The sequence below is a fragment of the Gopherus flavomarginatus genome, chromosome 9 (assembly GCF_025201925.1).
Source record: "Gopherus flavomarginatus isolate rGopFla2 chromosome 9, rGopFla2.mat.asm, whole genome shotgun sequence".
Classification (NCBI taxonomy): Eukaryota; Metazoa; Chordata; order Testudines; family Testudinidae; genus Gopherus; species Gopherus flavomarginatus.
In genome coordinates, this window is record NC_066625.1 from 75,305,198 (window position 1) to 75,324,100 (window position 18,903).

The 18,903-nt window shown below is 45.0% G+C and overlaps 1 protein-coding gene across 2 annotated transcripts in view; it reads left to right on the forward strand.

The window, feature by feature from the left end:
- Positions 1 to 18,903, forward strand: part of EFL1 (elongation factor like GTPase 1) — a 157,620-nt gene that overhangs the window by 105,863 nt on the left and 32,854 nt on the right. For both annotated transcript variants that reach the window (XM_050967801.1, XM_050967802.1), the window contains 2 exons: positions 2,126 to 2,257; positions 12,611 to 12,758. In XM_050967801.1, the coding sequence (XP_050823758.1) occupies positions 2,126 to 2,257; positions 12,611 to 12,758 (280 nt within the window). The remainder of the gene's footprint in view (positions 1 to 2,125; positions 2,258 to 12,610; positions 12,759 to 18,903) is intronic.

Genomic DNA, 18,903 nt, shown 5'->3' on the forward strand with positions numbered 1-18,903 from the left:
GGCTAGGTAACTACTATAATCCGTTTATTCTCATTTTATCTGGTAAATTGGAATTATTTATATACTCTCATCTTTAAAATTTTGTGTACTAAAATATTATGCATTGAAAATGTTACTTTCATAATCACCTTATTGGTACACACAAATTTCATCTGTAAATCTGCAAAGTCCTGTTGAAATCTATTAGGCATGCAAAACATCTGAGGCCCCTGTATCTTGATAGGTTTTGCACAGATTTACATCAAAATTGGCCACACTAAATAAATTAAAACTCACATCTGGGTTGGGAGTTGGCTATTCTAATTGCTTCATGCTGTAATTTAGCATGCAAAGCTATAAACCTCTCATACTGGGATTTTGATGGAAACACTGACAGGTTTTGACTGCATTGCCAGATGCCAATATAATACACATTCGCTCTGTGCCTTGTTAGTTTTTTTTTTTTTTTTTTTTTTTACTTGATTCTTTTTTATACTCTAATATACATCAGCAAAGAGGTAAGTTTAATCTGAAATAACAGATTTGGTAACTTGATTCCTCTGGTTCATATAGTGCTATGAAAAGAAGCAGCTCACTTCCCTGTACATCATTATTTATTTACCAACTGAAGAACAGAATAAACTGACCATCCGTTGGCTCAGTTCTTGGCAATGATGAAGGTCCAGTGTGTGTTTTTCATTTCATGAGCAAAAAGTAGTGGTGTATTAAGGTCATAGGTCAGATGCAGGATCTGTTTATGAAGAAGTTTTTCCTTCATAGCATCTGCTATGCTATTTTTAAACTTTTGGATTTTCTATTACTTCCAGTTACTCTGAGGCAGGTTTTTGCCAAGTAGTAACATTTCCAGTTACAATGTACCCAGTTGGCCAAAAAATGAAGCCCTCTGAGCTGTAGAAGCAGCCTAATGCTGCAGATGCTGACTCTATGATGGGTTGGCTTTTCTAGAGATGCAATAGCTCAGGCCAAGGTGGTGATGTGAGAACAGACCAACTCTGGGCCTGGCCTCAAGTCTACCACACTAATAAATAAAAAAAGTATAAGTGTGTTGTGACAGTGAAGGCTCAAGAAAAGCATTGCTCTGCTCATACTTGGTTGCTGGTCTGTTGTAAAGGGGAGCACACACTCATCCTACACATTCAAATTTAATATCCTACACTTGCTTAAAATTGAGAACTTCAAGTTTAAGAGGTTTGCTTCTGAAATCCTTAGTTATTAGGGGTATGTGTATTATTAATGTTCCCTCTCATCTTCAGATATGTTTCCAATTTCAAAATTTCAATTAGCATTTGTTGTAAAACCAGTAAAAATGGTTGCATTTATCTATATAACCATTGCCATTTTTTTACTATGTCAGGTTGTCATTGCTGCAGCTATTACTAGTGAGTTATAAATAATGTCCATGTGTGCTAGGGGTTTTGCTCCTCATATTTATAATTTGAAGGCAGCAGGCAGGAACCAGCCATACTGTACCTGGCAGCCAAAACTAAATGTGTATTTACAACAGCTATTTTACATAAGTACAACTGTTATTCATTTGTCTCCTCTGTGGTTTTTCTGTTTTTAATCACTAAATGTTGGGCTAATTCCCTTCATCCTCTCCAACAGGACTCAATGTTTTAGGTTAAGACCTTGTGACTCACTGACTCAGTGTCAAGTTACATCAAGTATTTCATGTTGCAACGTCAAACCACCACAGAATAGCTTCACATAAAGGGAAAAAATTGGAATATTAGAGGAAAAATCTTCATCTTTTTTCTAGCATGTATTACTGTGTTTAAAAGCCTACCTTTCTTAATCTATATCTAATATACATTGTTCTTTCAAAAATTAAAAAGGGAAGTCAGTGTGTATTGAGGCCAGAAAATATGATCTCCCTACCCCAAACTGAATCTTCTCATATCCAAATTGTGTAAAGGTAGCTTAGCAAATGTCTTGTAAGAACAGAGAGAACTTCTTTAAGTCTCTTGTTGCCACATCCTTGTTGTAATCAGAATAATTTTTTTCTAGTATTGCTTTGAGAGGGTAAGGTAACTTTTTTATTCGATTTTGATAAAATATACTGTACTTTACTATGGTAAGTTTTCCTATTTTATACATGTAAACTTCTGTTTTCTGTGCTTATTAGGAATAGGAGGTTTGCAAGAGTTTGTACTGAAGTCAGCAACTTTATCAACGTCACCAGCTTGCCCACCATTTACACCTCTCAACTTTGAAGCTACCCCTATTGTGCGAGTTGCTGTTGAACCAAAACATCCAAGTAAGAGTTTAGTTTTTCTCTTTTATAAGTGAAACTCATTTTTGAAGAATAGCTTTATAAGTGAAGTTTTGACAGGGTGGTCTTTGAATATTAACTTTTTCCTTAAGCAGGAAGGGGAGTATCATGTTTTTCTGTATAAAATGTGGTGTTATTCATGGCCCCAGTCCTACAGGAGGCATTGATACCGGTACACGTTTCTGGAAACGGCTATAATAAATGATAAAAAGAATCATATGCATATATTACATGTGCATACATACAGCCAGAAGCTTTCCTTGGAGGGAAGACCTTCTCTCCAGCTCGCAGATATTTCTGAACAGTAAATTTTGTCTTTACCAAATAGCAGTTTATTTACATTCCAAGAGAAAATATCCTTGTACAAGGATTTTCATCCTATTAACGTCTCATGTGCATAAGTATTTACAGGATTGACCCATAATCAGGACACATTATTTTTAACAATTTTTTAAAATTGCATTGGAACTATGGGACATAGGACTCATCTTTTTAAAATATCACTTTTAGTCATATGTATGCTATACTAAAAAGGAATATAAACCAATTCCTCTAGTTTCTATGGAATCAGAAGAGAAAAAAATATTTTCAGAAGACTATTGTATGATGTATGTATGACTTTTTTATTTGTTAAAGTTACTCTTTTTACTGGAAATCTAAATCAGCCCCTTCAATAACAGAATAAAAGTCACAGCTACTGGAAAAAAAATTGTGATTACCAAGGTAAAGATGAGTTTAAAGGACTTCAAGCAAATACACCCCAAAATAAATGTAGGGACAAATGGGGGGGGGGGAGGGGAAGAGAAAAACCTAAAGAATTAAACTCCAGCTGAAATCCAGATGGTTCATGGGTTTCATCCTATGTTTACATATTGAAAATATAATACACAGAACCAGACAAATGTACTTCACTTTTATAACATCATGTGCTCACCAAAATTAATGGTAACTGGAGAACTTTTTAACTTGTGAAGTATTTTTGTGAACTTGTGTTTTATTCATTTTATTAATGTGGGGTCGGACACATTTCTTACTGCTGTGAAGAAAAGTTTTGGAGAAAAATGCTGTGACAAAAAGATTACGAAAGACAGTCATTGGATCACAAAGGGATTAAATATGTTATTACATGGAAACAAAGAAGAACTATCTGCTTGAAAGACTTTTTTTCCTCTGTCTCCCCTCAGTACCCTTATTTGTACTCATCATTGTGATTCAGACATTCAGGAGTTGCACTAGTAAATACAGTTCCCTTCTGTATAACACTCTGAGATTAATGTTCTTCCCCTTTGGTCCCCAGATCATAGGCTGACAATGTTAAGTTTGCTAGTTCCTCTCTTTAGGCATACCATATTTGATACCTTTCTCAGACCTGAAGAAGAGCTTTGTGTGGCTTGAAAGCTTGTCTCTCTCACCAACAGAAGTTGGTCCAATAAAAGATATTACCTCACCCACTTGTCTCTCATATTTTTCAAACATTCCACTCAAAAAATCAGTCTAAACAGACAGAATCCTTCACTTGTGTCTATCTTAAAATAATGACTATTGCAATAAGGAAAACAAGAAAATGTAAATGCTAAGCTAAATAACCTTAAGGTCTTATGATTTACCTGTCATTGTCACTGCCTGACATATCTCCCATTACACCAGGGATCGGCAGTCTTTGGCATGTGGCCCATCAGGAAAGCCACTGGCGGGCCGGGCCAGTTTGTTTACCTGCAGCATCTGCAGATTTGGCTGATCGCAGCTCCCACTGACCATAGTTCACCATTTCAGGCCAATGGGGGCTGCAGGAAGCGTCACGGGCCGAGGGATGCGATGGCCGTCCTTTAGTTCATGCTTTTTTAATATACTTTAAAACTGTTGTTAACTTTCAAATTAGACATTGCTGGTGTATTTTCAGTTCAAATGTGAAATCTGATTTAGTAAAAGAATTATTTAGCGATGACTGTGCTGATACTAGAACTCAGACAACATACCAACGACCTAAAAAGAGAAGTATGCTATCAGATCCTCTGGGAGGACTACATCATCGAATGTACCAAAGAGGATAACTGTTTTTGTATATGTAGAACTTACGTTTGGGGGGGGGGGGGGGGGGGTGAAAATTAAGCCTGATCTTTGAAACGCCTGCATTATCATTAGACAGAGGGTATATTGCTTTTAAATTGAATAAAGAAATAGTTACTAACTGCATATCAAACAAAAATGCATGCATAAAGCTGAGTGGAGCTAGTGGGCCAGATTCACTCTTGCAGCACCAGATGAGCCTCCTCCCCCTAGCCCTCCCATAATTGGCTTGGGGGGAGAGGGCAATAGCTTTCAAGTCCAACCATTGCAATCCTGTCAGGAGAGGTTGACGGTAAGGTGCTGAATCAGCATGTCTGCTGAATGGCCTGGCCTCACCCTCGCTTTGTGGACTGTGTGAGCCAGTCATCTCCGGTCCTCAATAGATTGGCAGTTGCAGGTAACTTGTGATTGTGTACCCCTGCTCCTGATGAATTTTCTATCCTCAGAGTTCCACAGCTGTGGAACCACCTAATATCTGGATTTTTTATTTCTGTTCTTTCAAAATCCTTGTGTTTTGTTAAATGTAAACATGCCTGGGTTTGAGTTTTTAGCATTACAGTGGTTTTTGTATGGTATATCATTAGTCTATTGATACATATTGACAACCTTTCTTCCAACTGAATAACTTCTTTGCTGAAGAATACTTTTATTGTAATCTCATCATATTTCAATTTGTCCAGTTTCCATTTGTTGCTGAAATATTGACAGAATCAAAGTAATTTCTGTTCAGTTACAAAATTTTCTGTAACATTAAAACTACATGTTCTGCAGATTAGGGTTGGACTGTGTTACTGGGCAGTTAGAGATACAAGGAGGGTGAGGTAATATCTTTTATTGGACCAACTTCTGTTGCTCAACAGACAAGCTTTTGAACTACACAGAGCTCTTCTTCAGGTCTGAGAAAGGTACTGAGAGAATCACAGCTAAATACAAGATTGAACAAATAGTTCAGCGTAAGTAGTTAGCACATATTCTAAGGGACCATTCAAGGTTAACACTCCTGTAGTCATAGGACAAAAGGGAAGTTAGTGGGTTACAAATTACTGGTCTACTACGACTACACTCACACTTCAAAGCGCTGCTGCGGCAGCGCTCCCGCAGCGCTGCCGGGGTAGCGCTTTGAAATTCCAAATGTAGCCATACCCTCGGTGTTTTAAGTAATGCAAGGGTGGGGAACCTAGGGCCTGCGGGCCAGATCCGGCCCCTTGCTCATTTTCTTCCCCCCACTTCAACTCACCTGAGGGGCCAGGGGGGAGTGAAGGCTTGGGGCTTCCCCCCACAGCTGGGTGAGCGGTGAGCTGGCATTTGCGGATCCAGCCCTAGGGTGCCGAGGCTTGGGGCTTCCCACGTGTGGGGCTGGAGCAGTGAGCATTGTCTCTCCCCACCACACGGGAGCCGGGGGTCAGGGTGGCTTCCGAAACTTGGTGCCTCACTTCCCTCCCCCACCCCCCTGTGGCGCTGCGCGAGTGCCAGCTCGCCATGCTGCGGGCAGGAGGCTGAGTCTCGGCACCCTCCCCAGCAGGTGAGTTTAATGTGCATGGCCCACCATTTCTGTTTTCAGTTGGTCTATGGCCCCGATACAAAAAGGGTTCCCCATTCCTGGAGTAATAGGGTACGTCTACACTACGGGATTATTCCGATTTTACATAAACCGGTTTTGTAAAACAGATTGTATAAAGTCAAGTGCACGCGGCCATACTAGGCACATTAATTCGGCGGTGTGCGTCCATGGTCCGAGGCTAGTGTCGATTTTCCGGAGTGTTGCACTGTGGGTAGCTATCCCGTAGCTATCCCATAGTTCCCACAGTCTTCCCCGCCCCTTAGAATTCTGGGTTGAGATCTAGTGCCTGATGGGGAAAAAATCATTGTCGCAGGTGGTTATGGGTACAGCTTCACCCCTCCCTCCGTGAAAGCAGCAGACAACTGTTTCGCGCCTTTTTTCCTGGGTGAACTGTGCAGACGCCATAGCACGGCAAGCGTGGACCCTGCTCAGATCAATACTGCAATAGTGGACGTTGTAAACACCACGCGCATTCTCGTGCAGTCTATGCTGAACCGGGACCTGCAAAGCCAGGCGAGGAGGAGCAGGAGGCTACGACAGCGCGGCGACGAGAGTGATGAGGACATAGACACAGAATTCTCTCAAACCGCGGGCCCCTGCGCTTTGGAGATCCTGCTGGTAATGGGGCAGGTTCTAGCTGTTGAACGCCGATTTTTTGGGCCCGGGAAACAAGCACAGACTGGTGGGACCGCATAGTTTTGCAGGTTTGAGACGATTCACAGTGGCTGCGAAACTTTCGCATGCGTAAGGGCACTTTCATGGAACTTTGTGACTTGCTTTCACCTGCCCTGAAATGCCAGAATACCAAGATGAGAGCAGCCCTCACAGTGGAGAAGTGAGTGGTAATAGCCCTCTGGAAGCTTGCAACGCCAGACAGCTACCGGTCAGTCGGGAATCAATTTGGAGTGGGAAATTCTACTGTGGGGGCTGCTGTGATGCAAGTCGCTAAAGCAATCATTAAGCTGCTGCTATGAAAGGTGGTGACTCTGGGAAACATGCAGGTCATAGTGGATGGCTTTGCTGCGATGGGATTCCCTAACTGTGGGGGGGCGATAGATGGAACCCATATCCCTATCTTGGCACTGGAGCACCAGGGCACCCAGTACATAAACCGCAAGGGGTACTTTTCCATGGTGCTGCAAGCACTGGTGGATCATAAGGGACGTTTCACCAACATCCATGTGGGATGGCCAGGAAGGGTTCATAACGCTCACGTCTTCAGGAACACTATTCTGTTTAAATGGCTGCAGCAAGGGAATTACTTCCCAGACCAGAAAATAACAGTTGGGGATGTTGAAATGCCCATAGTTATCCTGAGTGACCCAGCCTATTCCTTGATGCCATGGCTCATGAAGCCATACGGAGGCAGTCTGGACAGTAGTCAGGAGCTGTTCAACTGCAGGCTGAGCAAGTGCAGAATGGTGGTAGAATGTGCATTTGGCTGTTGAAAGGCGCGCTGGCGCATATTACTGACTCGCTCAGACCTCAGCCAAACCAATGTCCCCTTTGTTATTGCTGCTTGCTGTGTGCTCCGCAATCTGTGTGAGAGTAAGGGGGAGACCTTTATGGAGGGGTGGGAGGCTGAGACAAATCACCTGGCTGCTGATTACGCGCAGCCAGACACCAGGGCGATTAGAAGAGCACACCAGGAAGCGGTGCGCATCAGAGAAGCTTTGAAAATGAGTTTCATCACGGGCTAGGGTACGGTGTGACTGTTGTGTTTGTTTCCTCTTGATGACCCCCCCCCCCAATTGACTCATTCCCTGTAAGCAACCCACCCTCCCCCCTTCGATTACAGCTTGCTTAAGGAAATAAAGTCACTATCGTTTAAAAATCATGTATTCTTTATTAAAAAGTCATTATAAAAAGAGGGAGAGAACTGACAAGGTATCCCGGGTGGGGTTTGGGAGGAGGATAGGAGGGAAGGAAAAGGCCACTAAAAACATTTCAAAGTAATGACAGCCTTTTGGTTGGGCTATCCACGGGGGTGGAGTGGGCGGGTGCACGAAGCCTTCCCCCATGCGTTCTTACACATCTGGGTGAGGAAGACATGGAACATGGTGAGGGGTGAGGGTGGTTACACAGGGGCTGCAGCGGCACTCTGTGACCCCACTGCTCTTCCTGAAGCTCTACCAGACATCGGAGGATATCAGTTCGATCACGCAGCAGCCCCAGCGTTGCATCCCGCCACCGCTGATCTTCCTGCCTACACCGCTGATCTTCCTGCCGCCACCTCTCATCTCGAGCGTCTGTCCTATCCTCACGTTCATCCCTTCTATCCTCACATTCATTGGCATCTTTCCTGTAATTTGATACCACGTCCTTCCACTCATTCAGATGAGCTTTTTCATTGCCGGTCACTTCCATGATTTCCGAGAACATTTCGTCTCACGTCTTCTTTTTCCTCCACCTTATCTGAGATAGCCTTCGGGATGGAGTAAGGAGGCTTGAAAAATTTGCAGCTGCATGAGGGAGGGAAAAAAGGGAGAGAAGTATTTAAAAAGATACATTTTACAGAACAATGGTTATACTCTTTCACAGTGAACAACACTATTCACCTTACATAGCACATGTGATTTCACTACAAGGTCGCATTCTGCATCTTAATATTGAGTGCCTGTGGCTCTGATGTTACAGATCTCACAGACGCAGGCCTGGGCATCAGAATTCAGCTTGCATGCGGCCATGGTAAGCCACTGTCTTTCGGCTTCTGCAGCCTTCATATACACAGTGTCCTCCTTTCCCAAATACCAAGCAAATCCCATTCAGTGATGCTTCTTTCCTGTTAACATGCAGCAGCAGAAGTCACCCACCCCCTCCAATTCTGTGGGATGATCGCTATACCCCCTCCCCCACCACATGGCTGGTATCATGGAAGATCACTGCTAATCACCCCTCTTCCCCTCCCCCCCCACCGCGTGGCTGGTAGCAGGGAAGATCCCTGATAGCCAAATGCGAAAAAGCTCAGCGCTATTCCCCTCCTCCCCTCCCCCTGCTTGGCTACGTGCAAGGAAGGATTTCTTTTAAGCAACAGGCAAACAGCCCAGTAGGAATGGCCATCTCTGTCCCCTTACTTAAATTCCTGAATTTCAACTGGGTTACCATGAACGATATAACTCTCCTGAGGATAACACAGCAAGATAAAGAATGGATGTTTCTTGAATGCCAGCAATCACCGGGACCATACGCAGCTATGCTTTGTCATGCAATGATACCCGATTATTTGCTGCATGCATGGCGTGGTCAAGTGTCCTACCATGGTGGACGGAATAAGGCTGCCTTGCCCAGAAACCTTCTGCAAAGGCTTTTGGAATACCTCCAGGAGCGCTTCATGGAGATGTCCCTGGAGGATTTCCGCTCCATCCCCAGACATGTTAACAAACTTTTCCAATAACTGTACTGGCCGCGAATGCATCCCAAGCCCTCAGGGTAAATCAATCATTAAAAAACGCTTGCTTTTAAACTATGTTTTATATTTACAAAGGTACACTCACCAGAGGTCACTTCCAGGGCTTCACTGTCTGGGCTAGTGGCTTGGGAGGGCTGGGAGGGTAATTCCGTCTGGGTGAGAAAAAGCTCCTGGCTGTTGGGGCTAACAGAGTGCTGTGTGCTCTCTGAAAGCTTGTCCTCCTCTTCCTCCTCATCATCTTCCCCGTCCACAGAATCCTCAGCCATGGCTGAGATTACAACCCCGCCTCCGAATCCACGGACAGGGATGGGATAGTGGTGGCGGACTCCCCTAGAATTGCATGCAGCTCAGCGTAGAAGCGGCATGTTTTCGGTCCTGCCCCGGACCTTCCATTTGCTTCTTTGGTTTTCTGGTAGGCTTGTCTGAGCTCCTTAACTTTCACTCTGCACTGCACTGAGTCCCTGGTGTGGCCTTTCTCCATCATAGCCTTAGAAATTTTTTCAAATATTTTTTCATTTCGTCTTTTGGAATGGAGTTCTGTTAGCACAGAATCCTCTCCCTATATAGCGATCAGATCCAGCACCTCCCGTGCCGTCCATGCTGGAGCTCTTTTTCGATTCTCAAGAGACTGCATTGTTACCTGTGCTGATGAGCTCTGCGTGGTCACCTGTGCTGATCAGAGCTCCACGCTGGCCAAACAGGAAATGAAATTCAGAAGTTCGCGAGGCTTTTCCTGTATACCTGGCCAGTGCCTCCACGTTCAGATTGCTGTCCAGAGCGGTCACAGTGGTGCACAGTGGGATACTGCCCGGAGGCCAATACCGTGGATTTGCGGCCACACTAACCCTAATCCGATATGGTAGTACCGATTTTAGCGCTACTCCTCTCATTGGGGAGGAGTACAGAAACCGATTTAAAGAGCCCTTTATATCGATATAAAGGGCCTCGTGTGGACGGGTACAGCGTTAAATCGGTTTAACGCTGCTAAAATCGGCTTAAACGCATAATGTAGATGAGGCCTTAAATAAGAACATCTCATGCATCCTGCAGGTGTTCATGCAATTTTGGAAGTGTTCAGGATTGAAATTTTCTAGATCCACTGAGTTTAGGGATGGGTCCATCGTTAATTCATTTATACTAACACATGAAGACTTTATCTTGTGTAAAACTCTTACTTCATCCTGCAAAGTATTTTTGGTAGGAAGACATTCAAATCAATTTCAGTAATGTTGTTTACCTCTAGCAGTTACCACTTAGATGTTTTTAGAAAGAAGTTTTCCTTTTAATCTGCTCCGAAATGGCAGCTGTTTTTTAATTTGGATAAAATTATTGTTAATAATAAATATAATTATTGATAAAAGTCCCTGTAAATGTTTACACTGGGTGCAAGTCCTGCACACCATGTCAAAATCTTCATGTAGAATTTCCATCTGCTCTCAAAACAAGCCTACCTACTTATCTATTCCTGAGGAGTCAATTACTGAAGATGCTGAACAAAAACCTGGAATTCTAGGGCATATGGCCTGAAGAAACACCTCCTCATTTTTTTTCCCTTTTTTGCAGTTTATCCAGCTTCCCACGTTATCTTGTACATTTATGAACTTAGCACAAATGAGTAAAGTCATATTTGTTTTAATAACCTCTGGGAGCAAACAACAAACAGGGTGTCAGACTCTTCCTTGGAATATGAACATTTGATCATAGAAAATCGGTGTGTATTATCTGCCTGGTATGTCAAATAAGAAAAGAGAAAAACAATTAAAGCTTTCCAATTGTGGTAATTACCTTGTGAAAATCTACTTACATATGAGGTACTTTTTTAAAAAAATTCTCCACACAACTGCAGCATACACATGCCATGTCTCACTCATCTGGAGGGTTATTCCCTAATTTTCCATTAATTTTAAAAGCAGCAAAGAATCCTGTGGCACCTTATAGACTAACAGACGTTTTGGAGCATGAGCTTTCGTGGGTGAATACCCACTTCTTCAGATGCATGTGGTGGAAATATCCAGGGGCAGGTATATATATGCTAGCAAGCAAGCTAGAGATAACGAGGTCAGTTCAATCAGGGAGGATGAGGCCCTGTTCTAGCATCTGAAGAAGTGGGTATTCACCCACGAAAGCTCATGCTCCAAAACGTCTGTTAGTCTATAAGGTGCCACAGGATTCTTTGCTGCTTTTACAGATCCAGACTAACACGGCTACCCCTCTGAGACATTAATTTTAAGACAGTTCTGTTCTTAAAGCATCTTCCTCTTAAAAATTGTGTTATGTATTTCATACAAAATAATGAAAATCTCATAGTTGGGGAAGTTTTCCCTTTTTCGGATTATCACAGCTTGATAGCTCTCAGTATTTTCCAGTTTGTGTATTTAAATCCATTCTGTGTTTCATTCAGTCTTACTCCCTTTCAGTAGTGCTTCTGGAAGATTTCTGTTTGGATATTAGTAATGATGATACAGTATTATTTAAATCTGAGTACTTTTTTGTAGCATCATATAGGTTTGCAAGTACAGTTTTTTGCAAATCATTTTTTGTGTGTATGTGCAATAGGAATAAGAATAGTTTAAATTAGCTTTTCGTAAATAAGATGGTGGTGTTACTTTTTGACAAATAAAAACGTATCTATTTAGCATTGTGTATATTATCTTTTGACAATCAGTACAAATAAGGGGCCAAATCCTGAGGTTCTTGATCAGTTTTTACTTAGTTCATAATCAGTGGTAAGAAAGAACCTCAGGACTGAGTTCAGGGTATTCAGTGTTGCTAAACTTGGCTAGGGTAGAAATCAGTTTATATTTTTTTATTTAATTTCAACAGATAATATTGATGTTTATTTTTATGTATTTTTTATTTTTATTTAAATTTTCAGTTGCAGGAAATTATAGGTAGGACAGACTATCATCATTTAATGACAGTAAATATTCAGATTCAAAAAGTTAAGGCTTTATAACAGTCAAAGCACAAACTGTCAACATATACAAAGTAAATATCCTTAAATCAAACTCTAAGTTTTCGAGCAGCATTTTTCTTACTTTGTCTGTCTGTAAATTTTGATCATCATCATCATAATATTTTTTCATTGGTTTGAATGCATGTGATGAAATCAACTTTTACCAACATTTACTGATTAAAAAAAATGTTAATTCTCCCCTAATCAGACTTATTCTGTATTCTGTTGGTGCTGTCTTAAAAAGTATCGTCTACATTTTTCTCTTTACCCCAAAATATGTCTTGATACAAATATTTGTTTCTTCAATAGTAGTTTATTAAGAGTGGTTTATTTCTGTCTTCCTAGGTGAGATGCCTCAGTTGGTCAGAGGAATGAAACTTTTAAACCAAGCTGATCCATGTGTCCAAGTTTTAATCCAGGAGACAGGAGAGCATGTATTAGTTACAGCAGGAGAAGTCCATCTCCAGCGCTGCTTGGATGACTTGAAAGAAAGGTTAGGAGGGGAAAAAATAAATATTTCAGGTTCAAGAGCTTTGTGTGGTATTTCTCAGTCAGTTAACTGATTTATTTTCTGGTGAGGTTGAAGCCTCCTTAGCCAAGACATTTTGCTCTACTGTTGGATCATAAATATAAATTTTAATAGCTATAAAATTATCTGCAGCTGAAAATGCCACTGACTTCCTACTCATGCATGGCTTAAACACCTTTTTGGCAGGTTATTTCTCTATAGAAGTCATAAATTGCAATAATTTCAGAGTTTCATTTTGAATTGTGGTAAACATTCTGTACCAAAAAAAATGATTAGGAAAGTGGTTAGGTTTCAGAGTTCAGCTCTCTAGAGTCAAGAAATGACAAAGCCTAGGGCTGCACATGCACCCTTAACTCTGCTCCCAGTTTTTAATTGCATTAACCTGTGCTATTTCCCATATACTATATATCACTGAACTTTCTCCAGTCTTAGAGACGTGTGTTTAGAATCGTATTTTATTTCTTCTTTTTTTTACTCTAACGCTATTTTCATTCCCGGTAGATAGGGCCGGTGCAAGGATATTTTGTGCCCTAGGCGAAAATTCCATCTTGCGCCCCCCCTGCCCCAAATGCCAGCTCAGAGGGGCTGGGCTCAGAGCTGGGGGACAGGGCTGTTGGGGGGATGGGGTCAGGGGTTTTCCAGCTCAGAGGGACTGGGCTCGGAGCTGGGGGTCAGGGCTGTGGGGGGGATGAGGTCGAGGGGGTTTCCAGCTCAGAGGGACTGGGCTCGGAGCTGGGGGTAAGGGCTGTGGGGGGATGAGGTCGAGGGGGTTTCCAGCTCAGAAGGACTAGGCTCGGAGCTGGGGGTCAGGGCTGTGGGGAGGATGGAGTCAGGGGGGTGCCTGGGGGCACTGGGGCAGCTCAGCTCTGCAGGCTGCTGTTCTCTCCAGCTGTCCAGGCACAAGGGGAGCAGGAGCAGGGACCAGCTAAGGACCAAGGGGGCAGGAGCACAGGCACCTGAGGCTGACCCATGGGGAGGCACTTGCTTACCTTGCCCAATGCATGAGCGCTAGGGTCCTCTTTCTTCCTCTGCTCCACCAGACCACTGCTGAGGCTTTTTTCTTCTCCGTTCCCCACGCTGGGGCTGATGTGGAGGCTGAGCCAGGGGGCAGCCTTGGCTTTCCTCCAGAAGCGAAGCCCTGGTGTTGCACCCCTGTCGCAGGGCCCCTGCCACGTGCCCTAAGCAGAGCTTCGCAGCTCTGCCCAGCCACCGGCGCCCGCGCCGGGCAACGAGAAAAATTGCAGAGGCTGGAGCCCCTGCCCTGGGAGGGAGAGGGATTCTGAGCCTCTGCCTGCAGCTCAGGGATTCCCCTGGGTCAGCGCAGCCACCGTCAGCCTGAACCTCTGGGCTGCCGCGGCAGCGTGCTGACCCCAGGGCTGCCCTGGGCTGCTGGGCTGCCAGTGGCTCCCTGACCCCGGGGGCGCCCTGGGCTGCCGGGCTGCCGCGGCTGCGTCCTGATCCCGGGGGCGCCCCGGGCTGCCGCGCAGTGGCGCGCTGACCCCAGAGGGCACCCTGGGCTGCCGCGCCGGCACCCTGACCCCAGAGGGCGTACTGGGCTGCTGGGCTGCCGCCCTGACCCCGGGGGTGCCCCGGGCTGCCGTGGCGGCGCGCTGATCCCGGGGGCGCCCTGGGCTGCCGCACAGCGGCACGCTGACCCCAGAGGGCGCCTTAGGCTGCCGGGCTGCCGCGCCGGCGCCCTGACCCCAGAGGGCGCCCCGGGCTGCCGCGGTGGCGTCCTGACCCCGGGGGCGCCCCGGGCTACCGCGGCAGCGCACTGATCCCAGGGGCGCCCTGGGCTGCTGGGCTGCCGCGGCGGCTCCCTGACGGGGGCGCCCTAGGCTGCCAGGCTGCAGCAGCTGCGCGCTGACCCCGGGGGCGCCCTGGGCTGCCCGCTGCAGCTCAGACTGCCTCTCCAGCAGCAGCGGCTGCAACCATTTAAAAATTTTTTTGAGGGCGCCGCTTTTTGGCGCCGTCAAATCTTGGCGCCCTAGGCAACCGCCTAGTTCGCCTAAATGGTTGCACTGGCCCTGCTGGTAGACCTTAACTGACTCAGACTTTTTCTCTGAGGCTATGTCTAGACTTATGGTGATGTGTAGTGTACGTACACTGCACAGCTCCCCTAGCACGGGTATAAATAACAGTGTAGATGGTGAGGCAGTGCTTAGGCAAGTAGACTAAAGGCATGCCAGAATCTTAGGATATTTACCCTACATGGCTCTCTGCACACCCAACCCCTGCTTCCACATCTATGCTGCTAGTTTTAGAAGTGTAGTGTCCTGTTGTCTGAGTCCTTCCCCACTGCAGGAAAAGGTTCCAATAGCAAGGAGTTGACAGAGCCTTTGCCTGTTGCAGTGAAAGACTCAGGCAGCGGGGAGAGGCAGCAGGAAAAGGCTCCAGCAGCTCTCCGTAGCCAGAGGCTTTCACTGCCACTTGTGGCCATAGGCGGCAGGTTATATACATTTGAGGTGCTCGGGCACCAGGAATATTCAGGGCCGAGTGTCCTGCTCCAGCAATATTTGGAGCTAGGTCTCTTCCCTGGCCCTGCCTGGATCGGGCCTCCCCCCCGCCACGTCCCTGCCTGGAGCAGATCCCAGCCCCGGCCTTCCACCCCTTCCCCTGAGTGTTCCCCACCCCCCGCTGCGTCCCTGCCTGACAGAAAGCAGCGCGGCGCCTCTCCTCTGCCTGTTCATGCTGCCGGAGTAGAACGGCTCTCGGCAGAACTGCTGTCTGCTGCTTGCACTAATGGCAAGGCAGGCTGCCCTTATCCTGCTCTTCCACCCTAGCCCTGAGCCTCTCCAACGCCCCAAACCCCTCGTCCCCAGCCAGAGACCTCATCCCCTCGCACCCTAATCCTCTGCCCCAGCCCTGAGCCCCCCCACATCATGAACCCCTCAGCCTCACAACCCTTACCCCACACCCCAACCCTCTGCCCTAGCCCTGAGCCCCCTTCTGCATCATGAACCCGTCATCCCCCAGCCCCAGCCAGAACCCTCATCCCCTCGTACCCTAATCCTCTGCCCCAGCCCTGAGCCCCCCCACATCATGAACCCCTCATCCTCAGCCCCACAGCCCTCACCCCTGCACTCCCTCCTATCCCCAAACTCCCTCCCAGAGCGTGCACCCCTCCCCCTTCTCACACACCCCTTCCCACCCGCAAACTCCCTCCCAGAGCCTGCAGCCCTCACCCCTTCCTATGCCCCCATCCCCAGCCCAGAGCCTGCACCCAAACTCCATCCCAAAGCCTGCACCCCTCACCCCTGCCTGCACACACACGCACCCTTTCCCAGCCGAGAGCCTGCACCCAGCACCCAAACTCCATCCCAAAGCCTGCACCCCTCCTGCACCCTAATCCCCAGCCCAGGACCTGCATCCCAGACCTCCCTCCCCGCAGGCCCCCTCCCAGAGCCTTAGACAGGTAGGGGTGGAGTTTTGGGGGGGCGGAGTTGGGGGGCGGGTTCTGGGCACCACCAAAATTTCTACAAGCTTGCTTGTGGCTGCACACAACAGTGTGGACACAGCCTGTTTTTCACTGTGACATGTAGCTACACGTATCAGACATGCCACCACCAGTGTAGACAAGGCCTACAATGTGTTTTATTAGTAATGTTGTCAGCACCCACATACTTACGCTTCCTTTTCTTTTAAACCAGTAGCACAACCTGCCTTAGGCGCAGTTCAGGAAATGAGACTATGATGCTAATTTAGAGCCCGGGGCCCATTCCGACTCCTATCAAAACCAATTCCCATTTATTCTTATGGAAGTTGGAATGGCCCAAAGTTAGTAAAAATGTGTATATAACACCTGAGTTTCAGAAAGTTTCTGATCTGGATGATGGGTGGATGACACTAACCTGGCGGGAGAGGTAGATATGCTGAAGGGTAGGGATAGTGTCCAGACTGACCTAGACAAATTGGAGGATTGGGCCAAAAGAATTCTGATGAGGTTCCACAAGGACAAGTGCAGAGTCCTGCACTTAAGACGGAAGAATCCCATGCACTGCTACAGACTGGGACCGACTGGCTAAGTGACAGTTTTGCAGAAAAGGAGCTTGGAGATTACAGTGGTCAAGAAGCTGGATATGAGTCAGCAGTGTGCCCTTGTTGCCAAGAAGGCTAACGGCATATTGGTCACATTAGTAGGAGCATTGCCAGCAGATTGAGAGAAGTGATTATTCCCTTCTATTTGGCACAGGTGAGGCCACATCTGGAGTATTGCATCCAGGTTTGAGGGGTCCCACTACAGAAAGGATGTGGACAAATTGGAGAGGGCAATGAAAATGTTTAGGGGGCTGGAGCACATGATTTATGAGGAGAGGCTGAGGGAACTGGGCTTATTTAGTCTGCAGAAGAGAACAGTGAGGGGGGATTTGATAGCAGCCTTCAACTACCTGAAGGGGGGAGGGGTTCCAAAGAGGATGGAGCTTGGCTGTTCTCAGTGGTGGCAGACAACAGAACAAGGAGTAATGGTCTCAAGTAGCAGTGGGGGAGGTCTAAGTTGGAAAAACTTTTTCACTAGGAGGGGAGTGAAGCACTGGAATGGGTTACCTAAAGAGGTGGTGGAATTGCCATCCTTAGATGTTTTTAAGGCCTGTCTTGACAAAGCCCTGGCTGGGATGATTTAGTTGGGGTTGATCCTGATTTGAGCAGAGGGTTGGACTACATGACCTGCTAGGGTCTCTTCCAACCCTAATCTTCTATGATTCTGTGAAAGATAAAAGTTTTGTGAATGACTGACTGAAAAAAAGTCAGAATAGAAACAGTCATGTAATCTTAACCATAGCAGTAACTTTCATTCTCACTGTTATTCATGACTAAGGTTCGAATTAAAAAACAATATGTAGAAGATAACACTAAGAAAAAATAATCCCTATTTATTTTGGATTTTGTGTTAATTTCTCTTTCTTATTACATAATCCAAATTAATATGTATGGTAGATAAACTTTAGGATGAAAGCTTTAGCATGAAAACATCTTTATAGCTTTTTCAACTCTTTCTGCTCTTTTTATTCTTTCTACTATTTCAGAGCCTTACAGATATAAGGGCTCAGTCTTGTAGTCACTTACACACAAGTATTTTACTTTCTTATTCACATGTGTTGGTAGGATCAAGTTAATATTTCCAAAGTTGATTTCCTATCTGACAAACAGTATTTAATTTGTAAAAAAGAGATGTTTGCCAACCTCAAAAGGTTGATGTGAGGATCAGTGATTTTAAATGTACAATATTTTCGAATGTGTTATAGTATTTTCCCCTCCCACATCACCCCGATATGCAGAAAGGAGCAGAAATGATCTTGACTTTTCTGCTACAGTTTTATAATACTTTCCTTTTCTAAGATATTCCGTATATCTTTTTTATCAATGTTAGTTGAACTCTGGGAACAATTTATTTTAAGAAAATTGCTGTTGTACAACCAGGAGAATTTCGGATAAGTCCCATTGCCTTTCAATGAGACTTAGCCTCCTAAGTATCTGTGCAGTTTTTGAAAATAGGATTTAGGCTCCTAAGTCACCTAGTCACTTTTGAAACCTTGTCCTATATATTGATTGCAGTAAGAATGGATCTGAAAGGAAATTGGCCGATATCTGTGGAATGTGCAGAAAAGAGATTTAAAAGTCTGGAGATTAAAAGGAATTTCTGAGTGACTGAGTCTCACAGAACAGAATCTCCATCATGGAGGTTATGATGTAACATTGTTAGTTGAACTTTTCAAATCTGGAAAACAAAATTTAGTTTTCTAATTATGTATTTAGAGAGCCAGATAAAAAAGGGCACTAATTTTCAAAGATGCTGAACTTTCATGGAAGCCAGTGAGAGCTCTACATCTTTGAAAATCAAGCCACTTTTGTTCAAGTGCTTAAATATGTATTCAGGAGCCTAATTTTAAGAATCCATGTTTCAAAGTTTTAGTAATTGCTTTTATTTTCTTTCCTATTTAGCTGACTTTAGAGATTAACATATCAGATCTTTCCAGGAGACTCACTATTGCAGTTAATGTTTAACATTTTTTTCTCACCGTGGTTTCATTTCTGTAGCACTTCTCAAGTATCTTAAAGCACTTTACAAACTGTAAAAAGTTAAGCCTCACATCATCCTTAAGATGTAATT